The sequence below is a fragment of the Trichinella spiralis genome, assembly GCF_000181795.1.
Source record: "Trichinella spiralis strain ISS 195 chromosome Unknown Scfld4, whole genome shotgun sequence".
NCBI classification, from domain to species: Eukaryota; Metazoa; Nematoda; class Enoplea; order Trichinellida; family Trichinellidae; genus Trichinella; species Trichinella spiralis.
This window is the reverse complement of record NW_003526943.1, coordinates 2,685,760-2,707,482: the sequence shown is the minus strand read 5'-3', so window position 1 is coordinate 2,707,482 and position 21,723 is coordinate 2,685,760. Positions and strand designations below refer to the sequence as shown.

Genomic DNA, 21,723 nt, shown 5'->3' with positions numbered 1-21,723 from the left:
AATTTTTAATTTGGTTTTTATTAAGTAAACAGTTACAAAAATACATGTACAACAGAATAGGAAAATAATAATGAAGTTTAAATGTTCAGTGAATATTTTGCATTTGAAAGTCGTTGAATGTTCTTTTAAAATATTTCTTCACAGTTGGCGATTAACGGGAAGAAATTCTATCAGATCATATTTTTTTCCCTAAACAAAAGTTAAAATGTATAAGTATAATAATGGTATATTTGTATAATTCTGAAACTAATCCCTGCAGATAAACATGTAAAATAATAAATAAACTTTTATGTTTTTTGCACATTTATCAGAAAATTAAAAGTATAGAATTATTTGAAAAAAATCAGCGATATAAGTCTTACCTGTAACCAATAAAACAAAGCTATTATGGAGAATGTTAGGGGAATAAGAAGGGTCATACCAATTACAATGAATAAATGGAAAATTGTCGCCGCCTTGCTTTCAGTATCTAAAAATAGTTACGTGATGTATTTTGATGGTTCATTGTTCAACTTATTATAAATTACCGAGCAAACATTGATTTCCAACATATTTTTCAGAACAAACGCAACTGTACGAATTCAGACTATTTTTGCATGTTGAATTCGTTGGGCACGGGTTTGACGCACAGTAGTCGACTAAATCAAATTGTTTTTTTTTATTAAAGTATTAATAACAACTATCAATTAGATCAATTTCAGCATCACTTACTTAATTCACAATATTCTCCGATGTAACCTGGATTGCAAATGGAAGTATATCCACCTTTGTGATTTATGCACCTTCCGCTTTCGCGACGAATTTTTAAATTTATGCATTCATCAATATCTAAATTTCGATTAACTGATTTTTAGTGAAATATAATTTTAAGTGCGTAAAAATGCCGTTGAAATATTTGTTTTGATAATAAAGAATATTTTTACCTTGTTCACATAGGTCTCCTGTAAATCCGAGTGAACATTTTTTGCATCGTTTTGCGTTAAAATCCCACTTTTTGCATCGCATTGATAGACTTTCATGCTTGCAAGGGATAAGCAGACGTTTTTTAGTTGCATTTATCGTGAGATTTAGACATTTTACAAAAGCGAATTTCTTTGTATCAGCAGCCACTACGAAACAGTATAGCGTTGGTATTTTGAAATCCTTTATTAATTTATGGATATCATCGCATTTGAAATTCATTGCTTTTGTAAAGTAGAGTGGGCACGCTGATCTTACATGATTAACCACTGGTATGGTAACATTAACATCTGATGAAATGGTTCCATAAGTGTGGATAAAAACTTTGTGCAGGCTCGAAAACTCTCTGTAAACCCACATATTCAACAAAAATTCATAGGTTGATATGAAGTTTGCTTTAATGTTAGTCGATTCGTCCATTTCGGTTGTCTCATTTATGTTTAATATGACTTTTTTTTGTTCCCCTAAAATATAATTCAGACTTTTATTTCAATTGATATCCATTCTAATTTAATTGGATATTTCAATTTTACCTAATCGAATGCCATACGCTTTTCCATCCGGTAGCAAACTTGAGCACAGATCATTCATTTTCTGGTGGTACTCTTTGAGACTGCCAAATTCATTTTTGGGTTCGAATTCAACCCATGCAATGCATTCATCTTCAATCGTTTCGTTTGTAAAAAAAACATTTCTCTGGCCAGATACAGCGTGAAAGTTATAATAACCGCAATTATTTTTGTGCGCACCTTCAGATTGCAAAAACAACGTGAATGTGAACAGAATAATGTGCATAAACTTTCCCATATCTCTTAAATCTGATAAATATCAATTTTCATTTCGAATTACTAACAAAATTAAAGTTTCCATTACACTTATTTGTATTTTGCAGTTTTTTAATTAAATAATTTAAAATGTTATCATATACTTTTCAATATTTTGTAATAAATTTTTAAGTAAAAAATGTTTTTAACTGCATCTATTTTTAATTTATAATTCATTTCATACCTAGTTTGTGACGTCGCTTCTGGAAACTGTAAGGTGGTTCAAAAGATTTGACTTGATAAACTGCTGGTTGAAACTTATTGAACTGCACAGCTCAACAGCAACTGAAAAACTGAAATAAACTTTAGTTTTTAAATTATTCTATAACACTCACATTGAATAGGACTTGTTTAACTTTAAAGCAATTGTTTTAAAGTAATTTATGTTAGAAAACAGTAATGAATTTAAAGCATTTAATGGTCGCTTTATTTATTTATTTAAATTACATGACTTAAAAATTTTTCATAAATACTTTAGACTGAATTTACATTAAAATTTATTAGTCTGAAAATTGATTTTCATGTTTTGTATACTGTATTTTCAACGCAACAAATAAATTTATATTTTTTGCGCATACCTAATTTGAAATGATTATCACTGTTGAAATGTGATAATTTACATTTAGTATTTATTCACTTATTATATTTTATTTACTAATAAGTTTAAATATGCGGTTTCAATAGTAAAATAAATGGTAAAGTTCTAACTCAAAGTTGGTCCTCAACATATGGCTGTGCATCACACTGCACTGTTACTCCAGATGGAAAAGTGCTTAATTCATTACAATGCGTATACATACAACTGAAAATGCTTTTTTAAATTAATTAATTAAATTAATTTGCTTCTTTTCAGTCAAATAAGCAAACCTCATTCTGACTGACTGTATAAATGCACATCTGAATGCGCATTTCAGAGTCATGATTCACGTTAGAATGACTAAATGATAGTATCTGTCGAATGTAAAAATTTACTAAAATCTGATAATAATAAAAAGTGCCCACAAATCAAAGAAATTCTTCAGCTGAAGTGTTTCATTCACTTTTGATATTGATAAGTGATTTACAATAACAACAAGTCATTTAAAAGTTTAACTGGCCTATCAAAACGTCATGTTATCAAACTGTCAATTTCAGCATCAGCTGTTTGAATTAAAAGTTATTCGGTTTTTTTATTTATTAAATTTTTTATCAAACTAGGGAAAGGAAGGAATATAATGTATTAATCCATTTTTTGGTAAAAATTTACGAGATGACATCTTCTGTTTTTCACGAGACATGACAGGAGATGACAAAAAAAGTCTATTTTAAAATGAAACACTTTATTACTTAACAGCACTTAAAAGTTCACATTTACAATATTACTGAACTACTGTTTAAAAAAAACTGAAATGATAGTGTGTCACTGCAAAATGAAAGAGACATTATTTACGTTTTTTATATAATAGCAGTAAATGTCAAATTGCATTCAATTATGCCTGAATGATATGGCGTAAATTTCAATTTTTTGATGTTTTTCAAATCGCAATGTTTTTTTGGCTTTTCAAATTCGATTCACATCACCAAAACCTGAAAGCTGAAAATTATATAAATTATTCTACAGGACTGAACATTTTAAAAATTTTATGTGCCATGTCTGCTGTTTCGACAAAACTTTTTCATTTTGGTATTTCGACTGAAACTTTTGATTTTTGCAAAATTTTTCAAGATATCAAAGTGAGATATTTTGTATTTTTTGTGAATTACTCTTTCTCAAAGTTACAACACTAGTATGTCTGTTGTGGTGGTTCACAAAAGAGAATTGTAAATTTAGCGAGGCATCTGGCTGATAGGTTTCCAATTAACAAGCCGTATGGATTTATGCCAGAAAATCTTTGCAAATCAGATCGTTATGTCATGTTCAAAGTTGGCCCTGTTTTATGCGTAAATGTAAGCGGTATTGTTCTGTTGTAATTTATTTTTAAAATATCAAAAAGCATACTGCTTTGTTTATTTAAAAGTAATATTTTTCAAAGCAATTTTCTTAGCATGGTGTGGGTCAAGGTTCAGTTTCTATCATGCTTAATGAACTTTTAAAACTGCTAAAACTGGCCAACTGCATGGATGTAATAATAATTCGTATTGGAACTTGTGGTGGTCTTGGTAAATTGATGCTAGTAATTTTTTTCAAAATTTATTACATCCTTGATTTTTAGGTTTAGCTAAAGGAACCGTTGTAATTAGTGACAGTGTAGTTAATGGTTTGCTTGAAGAACATTACGAGATGGTATGCGTTTCGTGAGAAAGAGCTTTGTAAAAATTTTGCAAACTCAACTGCTGAAAAATATTGCATTTTTAAATTGAAATTACATTTATTCAAAGTGACATTATTGTAGCACATTTTGGGAAACATTCATCTGAAGCCGACAAAGTTGAATAAAACTCTAGGTAGTAAGTTGCTTAGCATTGCTGAAGAATTGAAGTACGCTGCTGTGATTGGAAAAACGCTTTCTGTAAATGACTTTTATGAAGGTAGTAAAAATCGTTGTAAAGAATATATAATTCTACAAATATTTGATATCATAGAGCAAGCTCGTGTTGATGGTGCTTTGTGTGATTTTACATTTGAAGAAAAACTAAATTTTTTAAACAAGGCATACAATTCTGGAGTTAAAAACATTGAAATGGAATCTTCTTGCTTTGCAGCGTTTTGCTGTCGAGCCGGAATTAAAGGTATATATCTAAGGAAAAAAAATCTTTTAATTTTAACTTTCTTAACTTGTAGCTGCAGTTATATGCGTCACATTGCTGGACCGATTGGAAGGCGATGTACTGAATCCTAATGATCCATTTTCCGAATGGGAAAAAAGACCAGTTGAAATAATATCACGTTACATTGAAAAAGAATATTTTCAAATTAGCGACTAAAGTTTTCTTTAAATTATGAAAAATCTCGCTATTACACAAGAAAAAAGGAAGTTTTATTTGCCATGTTTTACATTAGTGAAAAATTAATAGTATATCATTCAATAACATTGCTGCAGATGCAAATTTTTAGTCAAATTATAATTACGAAAAGTAATACCAACTGTGTTCCACAAATCATTTATTTTAGTAAAAAAATTGCCCAGATGTGATGAAAATATTATTTGTCGTATCTCACGGAAAGAAAACAAACCTGAATGGAGCAATTAAAAACAGAAGATAAAAAATGAAAGAATGAAACAGAAATTAGCAAATTACATCTAGTTGAAGCGGTTTGAAAAAGTAAAATATTTATTATAAAGCTGCTTTTTTGATTCTATTTATTAATTTCATTATGATATGCTACTTTACATTCATAATTTTCTTGACAGTTGCTGTTTGCAAATATAATCCACCTGTTCTCGAAATGACAACGAGTGCATCTAGCTGGAATGTGAATTTCATACTGGCTCACATAAACAGATAAATAAATATCTTACTATAACTATGTATTTCTATTAACTAAAAGCTGACTATTTATGATTTATGAATTTCAGGGATTTCAGGTGTTTTCAGGCTTGTACTGGGACAATTATTAAATTAGTATTATCACAAACCTTTGAGAGATAGAAGTCTCCACCCTCGTCTCAGGTTCTTGATTTTGACTGACCAATGACCAAACTCAACCTTCAGAAGCTAACAATTTTCACTACTGCAACTGTTTTTACAAATCCAGTAAGATATAGTGAGTGCATCGGCTGTTGCCTAGACATGTCCCTGTAGCAGCACTTCAACTGCGGTTATAGTTTACATAAAATCAGGAGCTTTTCCCGTGTCACTTCCAACGCGTGTATTTTGAATGGCATCAAAATTCAAGTTTTATTTGCTCACAAGTCCTGGATACACTTTAATTAATGTATTGAGAGTTTATTTTTTGCATTATATCTTCTTCGTGAGTTTTGCTTGTTTTTTATTTTGAATCTTCTTAATAGTTCTCAAACTGTATACAGAGATGGCGATTTATCCATACACAGATTGCTTGCAGGATTGAAATTGTTGCAAATTTTGTACTTTATGATCACCTTTAAAGTGGAATATAAATGGAATAAATTTAAAAAATAAACTCCAATTAAAGATTGCTTTTATGAAGCTTATTTTCAAAACAATGAAATGAAAATTAAGTATCACTGAAATCTAGTTTTTGATTATGCTAGTTAATAGTGGTAACAGACCAAGACAGAGAGCGTAAAAAGCACTGCTCTCTTATTCTTTTCATCAGGCTTACATGCATTACCGGAGATCTTAGCAGAAACTTCATTTCTTAGCTGAAAAAAGCTTCATACAAGCTAAAAAAACAAGCAGTAATCACATATACTTTTGGCAATTGACCAACATCATATTGTTGATACTTTCAATAATGGACTTGTCTAGACGCAAACAGCTGTTTCACAACAGCCCATAGATCAACTTTTCTGACAGCTGATGATTATTGCATGCTAATGTTCTAATTAGTTTACACACGGAGTGGCAGTTTGACAACTGTGTCACAGGTGAAGTTGATTAATACTCTAAACTAATAGCAACAAATATTCAGTTCACCAAAAGTCAGTTTTATTTCTTGAATCTGTTAATTTTTTTTCTTGAAATACTTTTTACGGCAGCAAATTGCTAGAAACTGCTTCTCATGAATATTCAACGTACACACTGTTAATACATACATACATATATATATATATATAATTTTCAGGTAGCTTAATTTTATAAAATTTCAAAATTAAAAATGCTATTCAAAATTTAAATATCCTACGCAATTTATAATATGAATTGTAATTGTCTGTTTTAATCCTGATTTTTTACAAACAGTACTGTACTGTAACTAAAAATTAAATATTAAATTATTGAAATTAATTATCGAACCAAAACAGTACAATTTATTTTGATAAATGTATCAAAAAAAATAATTTATGTACTTTATTTTCAATTTGAAAATTACTTGAAAATAAGATGCTACAAACATTTTTCACTGTGAAGATGAAAACCATAATAATGAACAATTTATCAATAAATGTGCATCAGAGTAAATGAAATTTTAAAGGTATTTTAAACTTTTACGATGATACTGAAAGTTTTCAAAAAGATGCCTAATTTTGGATCCATAATTTCTCTTTTTCACCATAAATGATGCAGATGATCTAATATCTGTAAACACAACGAATGGCTCATGTAAATTAATAATTCAATCAAACAAATCTACTACTAAATTGAACTGAACACTCTCGCACTTTTTGTATTTCAATGCGGTAAAAATTGCAACAATTCATTAATGCAAAGTGATGACTAATTTTATTGTTATTTTATTTTATGACTAATGCAAATAAATCAATTTCTCCCTTTCTCAATTATTTTCTTGTTTCTGTTCAATAATTTTAATTATCCATCCATGCATGCGAGCATTCTTTGCGACCAAAATGTTGCTCGTCTTTTCCAATCTGGTATTTATTTCAGCACTGAAATTAATGCAAATCGCGGCAACGGCAAAATTATGAATGCAATGCGTTCAATTTCAACCAACACTCAAACCACACTTTTGATCAGTTTCTTTCTGTCCAGCGTTTCCTCTTTGCATCGTCAATAAATTTTTTTGGTGATGTAAAATGAAAAAAGAAATAATAAAACCGATTCAGATATTGGGAAATATTTTTCATAAATAAAAGTCCAAAGACTTCTTGGCTTCTTATTTTACCTTATTTCTTACACTGGTGAGGATATTGTTTTATTCGTTGTCGATACACTGCTCAAGTGAAGTGTATGGATGGATGTTGTTGTGCATGAATTCTTTTCAACAAAACACACACATATTTCCAACAACAGTCATCATTAGGCAGTTTCACATTTCAAATTTGTTAGCAACACGTTAGCCGGACGTCAGGCTTCGGGGTAGACGACGTTCGTCAATTGAAAGCACTGATTGATAAGCAGCGGAAAAGTTAATGAAAGCTAGCTTGCAGTGTGAATGAATTTTTTCAAATTTTTCATCAATTTAATTCATTAATTTTTTTTGGTTTCCATCATCTGATTGTTCATTCATTCAGCTTTTATTGCTTGAAGTCAGAATATACGATTATATCAAAGCAGAAAGCGTGAAATTCGGATGACGCTGTAAAATTTGGTCTCATTTCACGCATACTGATCACGTTGGTTAATGAATGAACGACGATAATTCAGCATGAGAAAAGCGGCAAAGACGCACATCGAAAGCTACGCTAATTTTATATTTAAACAATGGATTTGAAAAAGTTGATGAAGGAATTTTCATATTTTCCCAACTATGATATTAGTAAAAACAAAGAAAAAGCATGAAGTGCAAACGCACACGAACAGCACACGCACGCATTTGTACATCTGTATGGAGAGGATAGATGTATAGACGGACGTAAGAATAGAAGTATGCAAGTCGAATGATTAATGCAGCAGCTGCTGTTCATTGAATAATCAACACGCACGCACGCACGCACGCACGCACAAGCCATTTGTTCCGTGCATGAGGAAAATAACAAGTGATGCAGAAAAGAAATTGAGAATAGATAGAAAATACAGCCGCCGGCTAAAATCCAATCGCTTTCTTCCCCCCTCTTCAGCTAATCGTCTTCGTCATCTCTGCACGCTGTTTTGAATGAAAACAACGAAAAAGCCCAGCAACAATAGAATGACGTCAGGGGACAATTTTCTTCCCCTCTGCTCCTGCCAACTTGTCTCAGCCAAAGCAAATACGTTGCAAGAGAAAAAAAATATGCAAATTGATGTGAAACAGAAGACAGATTTTGCTTTTTTTTTTTTCATTTTCTCGTTGTTGCTTTAGCCGCCGCCGTTCATTGGGGCGCCACGCCCATATTTTGCACTCGTAGTTTGACATTCCAAAAGTGAAACAAGAAAAGCCTCCCTCGGCTCTCATCTCATCTGTCTTGCTGGCTCGTCCTGACTTGCGCTTATTCTCGACGTCATCCTATGGACTTCGTTCGGTGGCAGCAAAACAATCCTACGAGACAACGAAGGCGTGGAAATTTTTATTCTCATTAATAAAATTGCACTTTCAATATATACATAACATATCTCTCTATCAAAAAAGCTAAAAATAAAAAAAAGTAAAATATACAACCGCTCCGTCGACGAGGGCGCAATGAAAATATTTTTCTGGGCAAAAATGGGCACAGGAGAAGGAGATGAAGAAGAAGAAGAAGACAAAAAAAGCGGTAAAGGATATTCATAATGCAAGTCAAAAAATGCCAGTAGAGTACGCTACATATTGTACATTTCTGTTGAATAGAAAATACAATGGACAACTTTTTTTCTCGTTTTTACACATCATTGATAAAGAAAGCTCTGTTCCAGGGTTGAAATGCGTCACATAAACTAACTATCATGTCACATTTGAAACCCCAAAGAAAAAAGAAAAAACAGACAAACAGTAAAACAAACAAACAAACAAACAAACAAACAAATAAATAAACCAAAAAACAATTTTCGAAACCCTGCGCGTGCATGCATGCATATCCATAGGTATACGCTTTCTTAATTCTTCAAAGATTATAAATGCCCAGCTGCGAAGGCTTGGATTTCGGGTTCATTGTCTGCGTGTTGATATTGTTGTCTAAACCTATTTGATGATGACCACCAATACCACCCACTGAATGATGTTGATGATGAGCAGGAAGAAGAGGAGGAGGTTGGTGTTGATGCTGATGATGTGTTTGCTGCTGATGATGATGGTAACTTACCATGTTGGCTGGCGGCGGTGTACCATATCCAATTCCACTATCCATGTTGTAAGTTTGCGGCACTGTGGGCGCGTAAAAAACGGACGCATCCACACGCTGGGGACCAGTCGCAGTAGACAAATATCTGCATGTTCTGAAATCATCCTCACCAGAGGTACAAGCCGATGGCAATGGTTCAACCGATGGATAGTTGGAAAAATTCGTCGGCGTCGTCGTGTAGTCAGATGATTTATACCCTTCCGACAGCAGAAACTGTTCCACGTCTGCCCAACTGTGGTCAGAAGTCAACATCAACGCTTGATCGAGCAGTTGGCTCTCTTTTGAGCTTTCTTCAACAAACCCTGTTGATCGAGCTACAATACAAACACTTTTGAATAGACAATACTGAATTGAATTAAATATTACTGCCACACGCACAATTACTTTCAATCTATTCTCTACTGTAAAATTGACAATAAAATTTCAAAAGCAAACAACACGCACTAACGTCACAACAATGAATTTGTATCACCATACAATTCCAAACAATAATAATAATAATAAGTAATCGCAATCTATACGTACACATTTCAGAATCAAGCAAAGCAGCCAAAGGATCCCCTGGCAAAAAGCCTAGCATTTCGTTCAATTCGTGCGCTTCTAAACCAAGTTCTTGTACAGCCGACACCAATGTCAGTTGGGCATCCTGTGGTGAACTGCACTTGACACAGTCGTAGAAATCCACAGATTTGGTAGAATTTTCCAAAGAATCTAAAACAGAAAAAATGCAAGCTAGCAGGCAACTGTGACATGAATCGTTTCAATTATAAAAGTTGTCTGGTTTCCTTTTTCAAATATAATTCGAAGTAATAAAATAGAAATAAAGTAGAAATGAAAACAAACAAAAAAGTTTGCGTTATCACAAACAGATGAATCAGAATCAGAGGTACATCTCTTTCTTCACAACCGATGCCCGAAGGTGAGAAAAAGCATTAAACAAAAAAAAGAGAATGGATTGAAAAAAAATACCAGCAAGTACCCAATGATCAGGATCATCATCATCTGATCATTCAGTAATGGCTAGGCAATGGGAGAAAAGCACAACTGAATGAGTTTTTGAAAATCAATCGCCATCCAATCGTTCGTTCACGATCGATAAGCATAATCGCAATCAATTCCCAGAAGACTGTGAAGCAGCCCACAAAGCTGCCTTCCACAACTGATCGGAAAAATCGAACGTGCTCAACTCGAATAAAGACTACCACTAGCGCAGACGGCAAACATGCAAAACACAACCTTACCTTTTTCAATAAGTATATAATTAATCAACTTTCAAATAAAAAAACAAATATATATATATATATATATATATAATATATATATATATATATACTTGAAATTTAAAAAAATACATAAAATATTATTGTTGTTGTTGTTATGCAAAAACTGCTACTTACTAGTGGTTTCAGAAACGGGTGCAAGGTTATCAGAGCCCAATTTCGCCTTCTTCTTTCGTTCTTTCCGCGTTGTGTTGGTCGGAGCTTTTTTCTTTTTCGACCCAACCGTCGTCGGACGTCCCCTCGTCGTCGTCGGCAACATACCGCTGCTATTCGCATTACCGTTATTGGAGCTGGATGTTGGCTCAGCCACGCCGGACAGTGGCAATAGGCTAGTTGACACTGGAACCAAAAGCTTCAAGTAAGAGTGCAAATGGCACACCGGCGACGGACCCGAGACCAGACCTTCAATTGCCGGCTGGTCGCAGTCCTTGCCGCTGCACCGCGCATACAACATCTGCTCGCCGTTGCTCAACTGATGGCGAACGCAGTAGGCGCTGTATGGCAGCCGAGGCTTGTTGCAAATGCCCAGGCTCACATCCAAACCGTCGGCCGGCGCCGACAACTTGTACTGGCAGCCGACCAAAAGCAGGCGCCGTTTGGTCAATGCCGAACTGCTGCTGTGCAACTTTTTACTCTTCTCATCCTGCTTCTCGCCAAGCACTCGACCTGCCGTGCTTGGAAACTGCCTACTCACTTTTACCATCGAATCGACCAACGGCAACTTGTTGTTCCACTCCAGCATTCGAATGTTGACCGCTTTGTTCGCCAAATAAATCTCCGTAGTGTCCACTGAGTACCTAAAAATCGCCATTTCCATTAGATATATATATATAATCGGTGATAAAAAAATGTCTTCTCCTCCTACTCATTTCTAAAAGACAACGACGCCGATGCAGCCAACAATGCGCCGTTGGAACAAGTTGAAATGTCGTCCAATTCGTCCAATTCGCTTTCGCTGTCGCTCATTTCCAATCCTGACGAACAACAAAAAATAAACAAACAAACAAACAAATAAACAAACGGATACCCAGTGGAAACAGATCTTTCCGTTCGGCGTCGACTTTTTCAAGCAAATGACACAGGCGACCAACTTCTGGAATTTGCCTGTGCCGACCTTGGCTGAGGAAAAATCTCTGCTTTGCGTGGACCTTGATGCATTTTCGGCCGTACAAAGGGGCCGGCGCCAAGGTCGGCAACGGCGCGTTTGGATTCGAACACTCTAACACTGGCGGATCGACGGGAAACGGCGACGCCGACGCACAGCCGCCGCCAAGAGTCGACGGAGGGCGTAATGGAACCAAAGCACCCGCATTGGTGGGAAAGGAACGCAAATTTGCATACCCGAGATTGGAAGTGGAAAATACTGGAGGAGGGGATTCGACCAGCGGCGCTTGAAGCAAGCTGGTCAGTCCCGAATAGCGCTGGGCGGGCGGCTTTGGAGCGCAGTTCAAAGGTACAACTGCCGACTTGCAATGATCCTTCGCATCCTTCTGTACTACTGGACTGACGCCATTGGGCTGAGCTTGAAAATCGCCCAACGGGTAAGCGTTGATTGGAGCATGCTGAAACGAAGAACGAGAATTCTGGCCCGGCGGCACTGAGTTCAGCATGGCGGACAAGGAATTTTCCACTTTTCCCACGTTACGGTAGCCGCCCGAACCACCATCCCACGTTGTATTTTCACTCTTCACCCTCGAATATTGCTGCCCCGGCTGATCGGACAACGTGAAGCCATTTCTGTCGTACTGTCGCTGTTGTTCGGCTTTGATCAGCTTTGGCGGTTCATTCAGCGCAAGCTGCGACTGGGCCTGCGCCTGCACCCTCGGCACGGCCAAGTCGGGGAAAAATGGCACCTTCGTTTTCATCTGACCCCCGCTGACCAATGACCCCGACGGACTATCCTCGACTTTGTTCATCATCTTTTCAGTCTTCTTTCTTGATTTGGGTTCTTTGAAACCAAGTTTGATCAAATGTGTGCTGCAGTACCTACAACAAAATACATATTAAACAATTGAAATAATGACTACAACAAGAATTTGTCGATTGGAAAACAAAAATCCTCTATTTCGACTACATCTACCAATTGGTACAATTCAACTGATACGATCATAAAATAAAATACTTGAGGAAGGTAAAGTTAAAATGGAAAAAAAAAATTCAATTCCAGCAAACAAAACAGTAACAATTCAATTAAATAGTTTCAATTTCAATAACACGTGCTTTTTTTCACCACTGAATTTTCAAACATCTTTAACAAATACTTTATCATCACAAAATGCATCACATTAGAACAGAGAAAAGGACGTCCATTTTAATGATGACAAAGGCAAACATTAGCATTTCGTCGTTCTGTATGTTTTATGATTGGAATACTAAACAATTTCTTTGGTTCTTTTAATGAGCTGCTCAAAATTTTAATCAAATAAGGAGAATTCCATTCCAATCACACACACACACATACTACACCTTCCATATATTTGCACAATGAATCACAGACACAAAGCTAAATTTATATGTAAAAGGCATTTCAAAAACACGCCACATTTCCAATATTAAATTATACAATTTTCCTTTAATCAAGCGCAGAACGTGAAGAAAAAAATTTTTTTTAACCTCAATGTAGAAAACTTCCATGACTGACGTCAACAACTTTTAAAATGCGAAATGACGTTGGCAAACTGCCAAGGCGTTTAAATAAACCTCTAATAGCAACAATATATATATATATCATCATTCACATCTTCGCACTAAACATTTTACCAACTACTAACTCATAAATTTAAAAAGCCATTCATCAATATAAAATAAACAAATTAAACCCTATGACGAGAAAATTTTTAATTTATTATACCTAAACATATTATTATTACCATGAAAACAAAATTGCATAATGTACTTTTTTATGTGACAAAAGCAATCGATAACATATACAACTGCAAAGTTGGCAAAGCTAACAAATAAAAAATTCTTCGGTGCAAAACTGTAAATAAAATAAATTTTTCCAATGCAAATAAAAGCCAGTCAATTTACAAAATGAACTGCTAGCTTTAATTACTCATTTTGGAAATGTGTATCGTGTATTCGACAAACAATTGCAAAAAATCTTCGCAACACAATAATCATCTCTGTTATATTTGCATAAACAAATGTTTGAATTTTTATGAAACTTGAAATACTTTTTTTTTAAATATAAAACTCATAACCTGCATAAAACAAACATTAAAGCAGTAAGCATTTTCCCTTAATTAATGAAATGAAAAACACTCTAAAGTTCGACAACTAGTCTTGCTTGAAATGCACATCCAATCAGTGGTTGTAGTATTGAAATTAGAAGAAATAATCGATTATATTTGAAGCATATGAAGCGCGTATTATGCGTAATAAAGGTGATAAAATCGAACAAATTTAATAACACATTACAGTGCAGAAGAATCGTAATTAATTTTATAACTTACTGAGTATTTTTGTTTTTCAGAATGCTGTTTCTACAGGGTATTTGTTTTCCATTTTGAACTCGTACAAATGAGCATGACCGATAAGGTGCATCTTTGTCATTCAGTATGTGTCGTATACAAAACTGATAACCGTTCAAACGGCGTTGATGGCATGGTTTAGAGTCACGAAACGTACAAAACCCGTTGCAATTGGAGACCGTCTCGGCTGCGGTCACCGGAATTAGTCCAGAATTTGGGCAAGAAAGTGATTTTGACAGATACGACGAAGAAGATTTCAGAAGAACAGCATCACTGTTGTTATTTCCAAAAGTGTAAGAACCAAAATTGCAAGATGTATCTGAATTCAATAAAGATATGCACCCATTTTGATTCGATGCATGTTCAGTTGGAGATAAAAATGTCCCACACGAAGGGAGAATTGAATCCATTCTCGGATCCGATCGTTTAGCAGAATATTTCTTCAAAACTTCCTCCTGATGCGACATCGTACCCACTGAAATTGAGTTTTGCAAAGTCAAACCCTCAGATGAGTAGTACGCTCCGTTTGAATGCTGTTGATTGGAACCATAACATCCATTTCTTGACCCGACTGAAATTAAAGGCGGTAATTTTGATGACACTGGCAAATCACATTCTTGAAATGATGTTGAAGGATTGTCAGAAATTCCAAACCAGTTTCCAGTCCACGCATTCGAAGAAACGCCATTTCGGGATGCAGCCCTCTCGACATAATATGGATCGAATTCATTCACATTAGCCATTACTTGACTCGACGAAGCCAAATCGAAGACTTCCACAGATCCCCTGTTCGGATGGTCACCATTTACATCTTGTACTTTACTATCAACGTTACCTTTTTTATCAATAAAGCGGCGATCATCTGAGATCGCTGGATTCTTGCTTTGGTCAGATAAAATGGATGATAAACTACGGTTCAAGTTTTCCACTTCCATCTGTCGATCTAGCAAAAGCAGTACATGATTGCCATTTGTTGAACCATATATTAGACGTACACAAAAATACGACTCAGTTTTATACAACTAAACATCACAAAACAATATAATACCTCATCTATTTTAAGAACTGAAAGTTTATCTAAACTGTACTAAAGCAAACGAATTCAAGTTTAAATTACATACTGTAGCATGAAATGAGCTTGTGTGGTCAACAATGAATTTTTAAAGAGCATGTACCAAATAAAATCTTTTGCAGATTTTAGCATACAAACATTTATTACATAAATACAATACTATTTCTTACAATTTTTTATAAATTTTATTAAAAATTAAAGCACATATTGTTTTCGAGACAAAAAATTGCTTAACTTATTTTAAAAAAAGAAAAAAATAAAAATAAAATATTAATATATATACATACATTGAAAAAAGTTGTGCGATGACTTTTTATAAATTTTTTTGAAATTTTTGATAACATTATTTTCTAAAATTTATATTTAAAATGTTTTTCTTATATATTTTCACATAAAACTTAATATTTTATTAAAAAATACATTATATTATTTAGTTTATTGAAATAAAGGATAACTAAATTTTATCATAATTCATAATCGTGCTTATAATGAACGATGAACATGCTTTTCTCGAAGAAATACTGTAGTGAATATTTTGAATATAAAATGATGTTTACTTTTATCTTAAAATTGCTACATACATGCCTATTATTTCAGAAAGGCAAATTATTAATTATTAATAAAATAAATGAGGTAAATGACGATTCTAAACATATTTTATATATGTTGGATAATGTTATTTTTTTCACAAAATATGAGCATTTTTTAATCTAATATATTAATTTACTTATTATTAAAACATTTTATAAATTATTTACTTAAAATTTTAATATAACATTTTATATACATGTATTGTTAAATAATGCAAACTTGGCATTTGTAATATTTACTTGCACACTTTTTTTGTAAATAAATAAAACGTTTTTTAATCACCATTCTTACCATACGGGTATATTTATAAAAGTAATTAGAGGTAATATCTGAAAACTTTTTTGAATTAAATTTACTTTTTTAGTTTAAAGAGTTTTTAGTTAATACGCATTAATTGCGTTATTTTTGCAAACAGTTCCAATTGTATTTAACTTTATTTTGACATGGTTGTAAAAATTTGTATCTTTAAAAAATGATTAGAATTAGAATGCTCATACAGTGTAATAATGTATAACTTAGTAGAACATTGTAATAAAATTGCGAATATAATTGTATTGTTTTTTTGCATCTTATATAGAACTGGTGAGCATCATTTGTCATATTTGAAATATGACGTCATGGATGTTTTCTAATGAAAAAACATTTGTATATTTTTTTACGTTTATTTGCATTTCATTTGTTTGCAATTTTGTGTTCCTTGAATTTTCAGATTATCTATTCTTAAATTACAGTATAACATTAATTTTTTTACAATTGGCATATCTAATGACTATATATTTTTCAATTTTTAATATTTTGCATGCATAATTGCCTATTAATAATAAAATATTGATGTGCAATTGTTGTGATTCATTTTTTGTTATTTATAATTTCAATGTTTCATTTATAACTTATGCTGAGTTATTCATGTCGGTCTTGACAAGGTTGCTGTTATTTTTTTTTAATTATTTAGCTTAGTCACTTGTGTCTTTTAAATTGCTTTGCAGTGAAAATAAGTATTCATCAGCTGTTTGGCAGCATTCTTTTTGCCAAATGGAGCTGTCAATCTTTAAAATTATGTATGAACATATTGAATAAAACTTTGGAAATAAAATATGCAATGAAAATAATTGACGCTGACAGCTCCGCAGTTTGTAAAACTTGGAGTAAGAATATGTAAAATTTGGCATTTAATATTGCTTCAGTGCTTTTGTTAAAATGTCATATAGTACTGAATTTATTAGTTTGGGAGATTTTCAGATCTGCAGGACAGTTATCAAAAAAATTCAAAATATTAAAAAGCCTTACATGTTTGTAAAACTAAAATTGTCCTGCTTTGCCAAATTATTTGTGTATTTATAGTTTTGTGGTTGATGCGATGAGCAGTCGGGTAATGCAGCTATGCAAGAAGCAGTTTTGCGATGACATTGGCTTTGAAAGTCATCCTTTTAAAGTTCAGTTTGTAATTGGCTTTTATGCGCATTTATCCATTTCCTAACATTCAAGATCCAGTGGTACAATGATTTGGCAAATGAGCATTTCCATCTTGACTATGAAGCAGATACGTTGGCGATTCTCGTACTTAGCACACCGAGAATGTTTTGCAATTTCTTTTTGCCTTGGCTGAAACAGCGTGAACTGCTGTTTGACTGCATGAGAGATCCGTTGGACTTGTGCATGAAAGAATGTGCTGGTGAATTTTTAGATGTATGTATGAATAAGAAATATGTTTCTTTTCTGTTTACAGTGCATCGTTATTGCTTTTCCAGCTTTTGCCTCAGGATGTGGTGTTAATTCACGATTTTGACATGTGGCCAAATCGTCGTCCAAAAGTTCTCATGAATGTTGCCGGCCACGCATCCGGAGCCGCATTTTATTATCAACGTATGAATGTTGAAATTGATCCATGGGACAAGCAGAAGGTTTGTCAAATTTTAATTTTCCAAATCGAATTTATATTTAATTTTTTTCTAAAAATTTTTCAGCGCATCGCCGGCGTATCGATACATCCAAAATACGGGGGCTGGTTCGCGTTTCGGTTTCTGTACATATTTCCTAGCATTGTTGAGCGGAATTTGGTTCAGCACTTTCCGGTGGATTTGTTGAATGCGGACGAAAAAATTGTGGATCTGTTGGACAAGTTCAACAATTCTTGGCGAACAGCTGCTTTTCGTGACGTCGTACCTGTGAAGGAGCGTTACGATCCAAGGCAAATGGAATATTTCCACACTGAACCATCCCGACGAAAACAACTACTTAAATCTTGGTTACAAGAAATAATAGTCTGAATCAAATTTCAAAAAAAAAGAAATTAACTAGTCTTCAGATTATTTTAATTTCTTTTTTCCATTTCTACTTGGGTTAAGAAATAGGTGAAATTTGTTTAGTGAAATTAAACGAACCTGTCTGGAAGAGTTCACTTTTCAGTGTTTAAGATCGGTGTAATTTTTATTCACAAACAATTCTCCATTGCGAGATATTTTTTTAAAAAGAGCGTCATCAATCATACATTTGCGTGTTGCAAATTTTTTAAATCAGAATGAAAATTGGCAAGTCAATTTGTTTTTAGCGAATGCATTAAAATCAACTGAAAAAACCGATTTGAAAGAAAATAAAAGTCAGATTCAACATGATCTAAGCATATTTTTCTATGAATAAAAGAGCGAAAAAAAGTGTAAAAACTTTTTTATTACAACAAAGTTTACTGATATTAAAAATATTTACACGCATCTGTTATGATAGTTCTTTATGATACTAAGGCATGGCAAAAATTGTGAAGTGCTTTAAATATTCACAGTGTGTACTCGTAAAGCAGTGCTGAAGAAAGTGATAAGTTGCAAGATGAAATTATACATTATACAGTCATTAATATAATAACAGTCCTTTCGCAATATGACAATTTTTGTTGAAATGAAAAATATTCTAATATAAACTAACTTGAACGTCATTTTCTTACTATATTTATTTTACTTTATTGCCGACTGTGTATATTCACTTTATCAGCTTTGGTTGTCTTGAATTTAACGCATAATAATTGTTATTAAAGTATTTTATTAGAAAAAATTAATAATTATTTCATTGAAAAATATTTTATCATTAAAATGGAAACTCCAATTTCATAATTTTTTAATTTCTACGTTGAAATTAAACTGGGTAATTTAAAGAATGTCAACCAAGTTTTGTACAACATGTAACATTTACTGTGGTAACTGTTTTTGCTTTCTTGATAATATTCTCAATTAGTTCGTAGCTTAATTTGTATTTGTATAAATATTAGGAATTTTTGTTTTATTTTATTTTATTTTATTTTTTAATGACTTTTTGTAATTTAGGTAGAAAGCGAATGATATTCAGATTACCTCAGAAGCGCATCAACAGTATACTGGATCGTTTTCACCGCGGAGCTGTCAACGTCTTGTTAGGTACAACTGTCTTTTTGACCTGCTTTGTCAGTTATCAAATATACGATCTTATGAATAACATTGCACCAAAAATTCTTTCGGAACAGAAAAAGTACGAAGATGAATTTTTACGTGAAATCTCTGAGGAAAACGGAGAAAGTGATTCTTTAGTCAAATCAGACTGACTTTTTCTTTGGTTTGAAATTATGCTTTTTCGAACTGTCAATCGCAAAGTTTTCGTCGACATCACGAAATGGTACAACGCCGTTTGGATTGGAATGTCTGTTGGTGCTATTTTGGAATTTTTGAAAATTCATTGGAAGCTCGGTGAAGATGGAAAAATCAACTTTTACAGTGTCTTTACGGAAAAACAATTAGAAAAGCAGTTGACTGCGTTTAAGTACGAAATTGATGAGCTTAAATCTAAGAGTAGCTGACGAGAATTATTAGAATTTTATTAATTCTTCAGAATTTCAAACTAATATTTAAAAAAATTGCTTCTTGTTATTTTCATTTCCTATGACACTGCACAGATGTTTCCATTGTATTAATTTCAATTAAAATTGCTGTATTACACAGAAAATTCAAATCAAAAATCTTGTACCAATGCATACAGATGTTCTGGAAACATTAAAGAATGTGCTTTTTTAATATCTAATAAATAATTTATGCGAAATAAAAAATTATGATCGCAATGATATATGTAAAAAATTACATTTACAAATCCAAGATTGTTGGAAACGGTAGGTACAGTAATTCCTGTACCTGAAGATCAACAGCGCGGCACTTTTAAAACGGCATTTCGCCACGGGTCAACACAATAAGATTGTATGAATCTTATCGTGTGCGGGTTCGCTTTGAGGTATGTAGGTTGCGTCCTGACCGACCTGACACACTGAACCCGGTGAAAACAATGGCGGATAACCTAGGTTGATTCTATATAAGGGCTCCGACGATCAGACTCGGAGAATCAACCATTTGTCGTTGTCGACGGGGTTGGAAGCGAATTTGTGCGAGCGTGTGATCAAGTGAAGTGCGAGTATCGCAGACGAAGCTACGATCTTAACGTGTGACCATCATTCGTTGGTATCGAGTCTGTCTCGTCCTGAATCACAATAAAGTTTGAGTATAAACTTGTGATTGTTTGCTTGTATCGATCAGCTCATCGGCTTTGCTGTGAGTCGATCTGAACTGCGCCTGAAGATCATTAAAATTACAGTCCACTGCCAGTTGGCATATAGTCGTCGCCAACATTTGGTCCTCTGAGCCGGATTTCTAAAGCGAGCGACCTCTGGATAGAACGACTGGAGCAGTGATGTCGGCTAGAGCTAGAGAAAAATCGAAGAAGCTGATCATCGGCAAGGAACGCCTGAATCGGCTCTTTGAAGAGCTCGATCAGTTGTGCATGGGACCAGCGGAAGTCTTGGAAATCGGAGAGCAGATTTCGATGATCGAGAGACTTTTCCGGGAGACAGACGCTCTTCAGGTGGAGCTTGAATTAAATCTTGAAGAGGAAGAACGAAGGATGGCGGAAGCTGAATATTGGTTTAAACTTTAAACGGATGAAAAAAAAAAATTTTTAAACTTGAAAACCAAATTTTGATACAAAATATTATTTTAAACTTTAAACAAAAGAAAAAAAAAATTTTTTTAAACTTGGAAACCATGTTGGAAACGGCTGGTACATCAATTCCTGTACCTGAAGATCAACAGCGCGGCACTTTTAAGATGGCATTTCGCCACAAGTTCAACAGAATAAAATTGTATGAATCTTAGCGTGTGCGGGTTCACTTTGATGCATGTACGTCATGCGTCCTGACCGACCAGACACACTGAACCTGGACATACCAAGGGCAGATAACCTAGGTTGAAACGATATATGGGCTCCGACTATCCCAGCCACAGCTGAATCATCCAGGTGGCGTTGACAACGCCTTCCCCTAGGAAATTTGATCTACCGGGCCAACAGTGGATCCGGGATTATCATCAACAAACTACGATCTTAACGTGTGACCATCTTCTTTGGTATCAAGTATGACTCGACCTGTTTCACATACGATTGAGAATTATCTTGCGAATGTTTGCTTGTTTCGATCAGCTCCTCTACTTTTGCTTGTGAGCCGATCTTGAACTGAGCCTGAATATCTTTATAATTTACCTTCCTCCTGCCAGCTGGGCATATATTTCCACCGCCAACCTTTGGGCCTCGTGAGGCCGGATTTATAATCGAACAATATGATCATAGACAAGGACAGCCGAATCGAATCTCTCAAGAGATAGATCAGTCGTGCGAGGACCAGTGTCAGTCTTGGAAATCGGAGAGCAGACTTCGAGGATCGAGAGACTTTTCCGAGAGACAGACGCTCTTCAGGTGGAGCTTGAATTAAAT

The 21,723-nt window shown here is 34.0% G+C and overlaps 6 protein-coding genes across 6 annotated transcripts; 2 read left to right on the top strand and 4 right to left on the bottom strand.

Moving 5' to 3' along the window:
* Positions 1-315: 315 nt before the first annotated feature.
* On the bottom strand, positions 316-1,767 carry Tsp_00695 (ATP-dependent RNA helicase DDX19B). The gene is made up of 4 exons (XM_003376436.1): positions 1,494-1,767; positions 924-1,424; positions 712-828; positions 316-362 (listed from the first exon to the last, which is right to left on the bottom strand). The coding sequence occupies exons 1-4, from the start codon at positions 1,765-1,767 to the stop codon at positions 316-318; spliced, it is 939 nt and encodes a 312-aa protein (XP_003376484.1).
* A 1,646-nt stretch (positions 1,768-3,413) lies between these two features.
* Tsp_00696 (uridine phosphorylase 2) lies at positions 3,414-4,688 on the top strand. The gene is made up of 7 exons (XM_003376435.1): positions 3,414-3,447; positions 3,595-3,710; positions 3,809-3,923; positions 3,977-4,047; positions 4,157-4,292; positions 4,347-4,493; positions 4,546-4,688. Exons 1-7 carry the CDS (start codon positions 3,414-3,416, stop codon positions 4,686-4,688), a joined length of 762 nt encoding a protein of 253 aa, XP_003376483.1.
* Positions 4,689-5,719: 1,031 nt separating this feature from the next.
* Positions 5,720-6,042, bottom strand: Tsp_00697 (hypothetical protein). The gene is made up of 2 exons (XM_003376434.1): positions 6,010-6,042; positions 5,720-5,806 (listed from the first exon to the last, which is right to left on the bottom strand). Exons 1-2 carry the CDS (start codon positions 6,040-6,042, stop codon positions 5,720-5,722), a joined length of 120 nt encoding a protein of 39 aa, XP_003376482.1.
* Positions 6,043-9,301: 3,259 nt separating this feature from the next.
* Positions 9,302-16,180, bottom strand: Tsp_00698 (conserved hypothetical protein). Its single transcript, XM_003376433.1, has 9 exons — positions 16,151-16,180; positions 14,794-15,313; positions 14,274-14,766; positions 13,874-13,984; positions 11,840-12,804; positions 11,702-11,792; positions 10,936-11,615; positions 9,987-10,249; positions 9,302-9,883 (listed from the first exon to the last, which is right to left on the bottom strand). Exons 1-9 carry the CDS (start codon positions 16,178-16,180, stop codon positions 9,302-9,304), a joined length of 3,735 nt encoding a protein of 1,244 aa, XP_003376481.1.
* Positions 16,181-17,326: 1,146 nt separating this feature from the next.
* Positions 17,327-18,221, top strand: Tsp_00699 (methylmalonic aciduria and homocystinuria type C protein). Its single transcript, XM_003376432.1, has 4 exons — positions 17,327-17,395; positions 17,440-17,640; positions 17,703-17,855; positions 18,018-18,221. Exons 1-4 carry the CDS (start codon positions 17,327-17,329, stop codon positions 18,219-18,221), a joined length of 627 nt encoding a protein of 208 aa, XP_003376480.1.
* Positions 18,222-20,686: 2,465 nt separating this feature from the next.
* On the bottom strand, positions 20,687-21,321 carry Tsp_00700 (hypothetical protein). The gene is given in 4 exon segments (XM_003376431.1): positions 20,687-20,869; positions 20,999-21,033; positions 21,126-21,274; positions 21,293-21,321. 4 exon segments carry the CDS (start codon positions 21,319-21,321, stop codon positions 20,687-20,689), a joined length of 396 nt encoding a protein of 131 aa, XP_003376479.1.
* Positions 21,322-21,723: the final 402 nt, after the last annotated feature.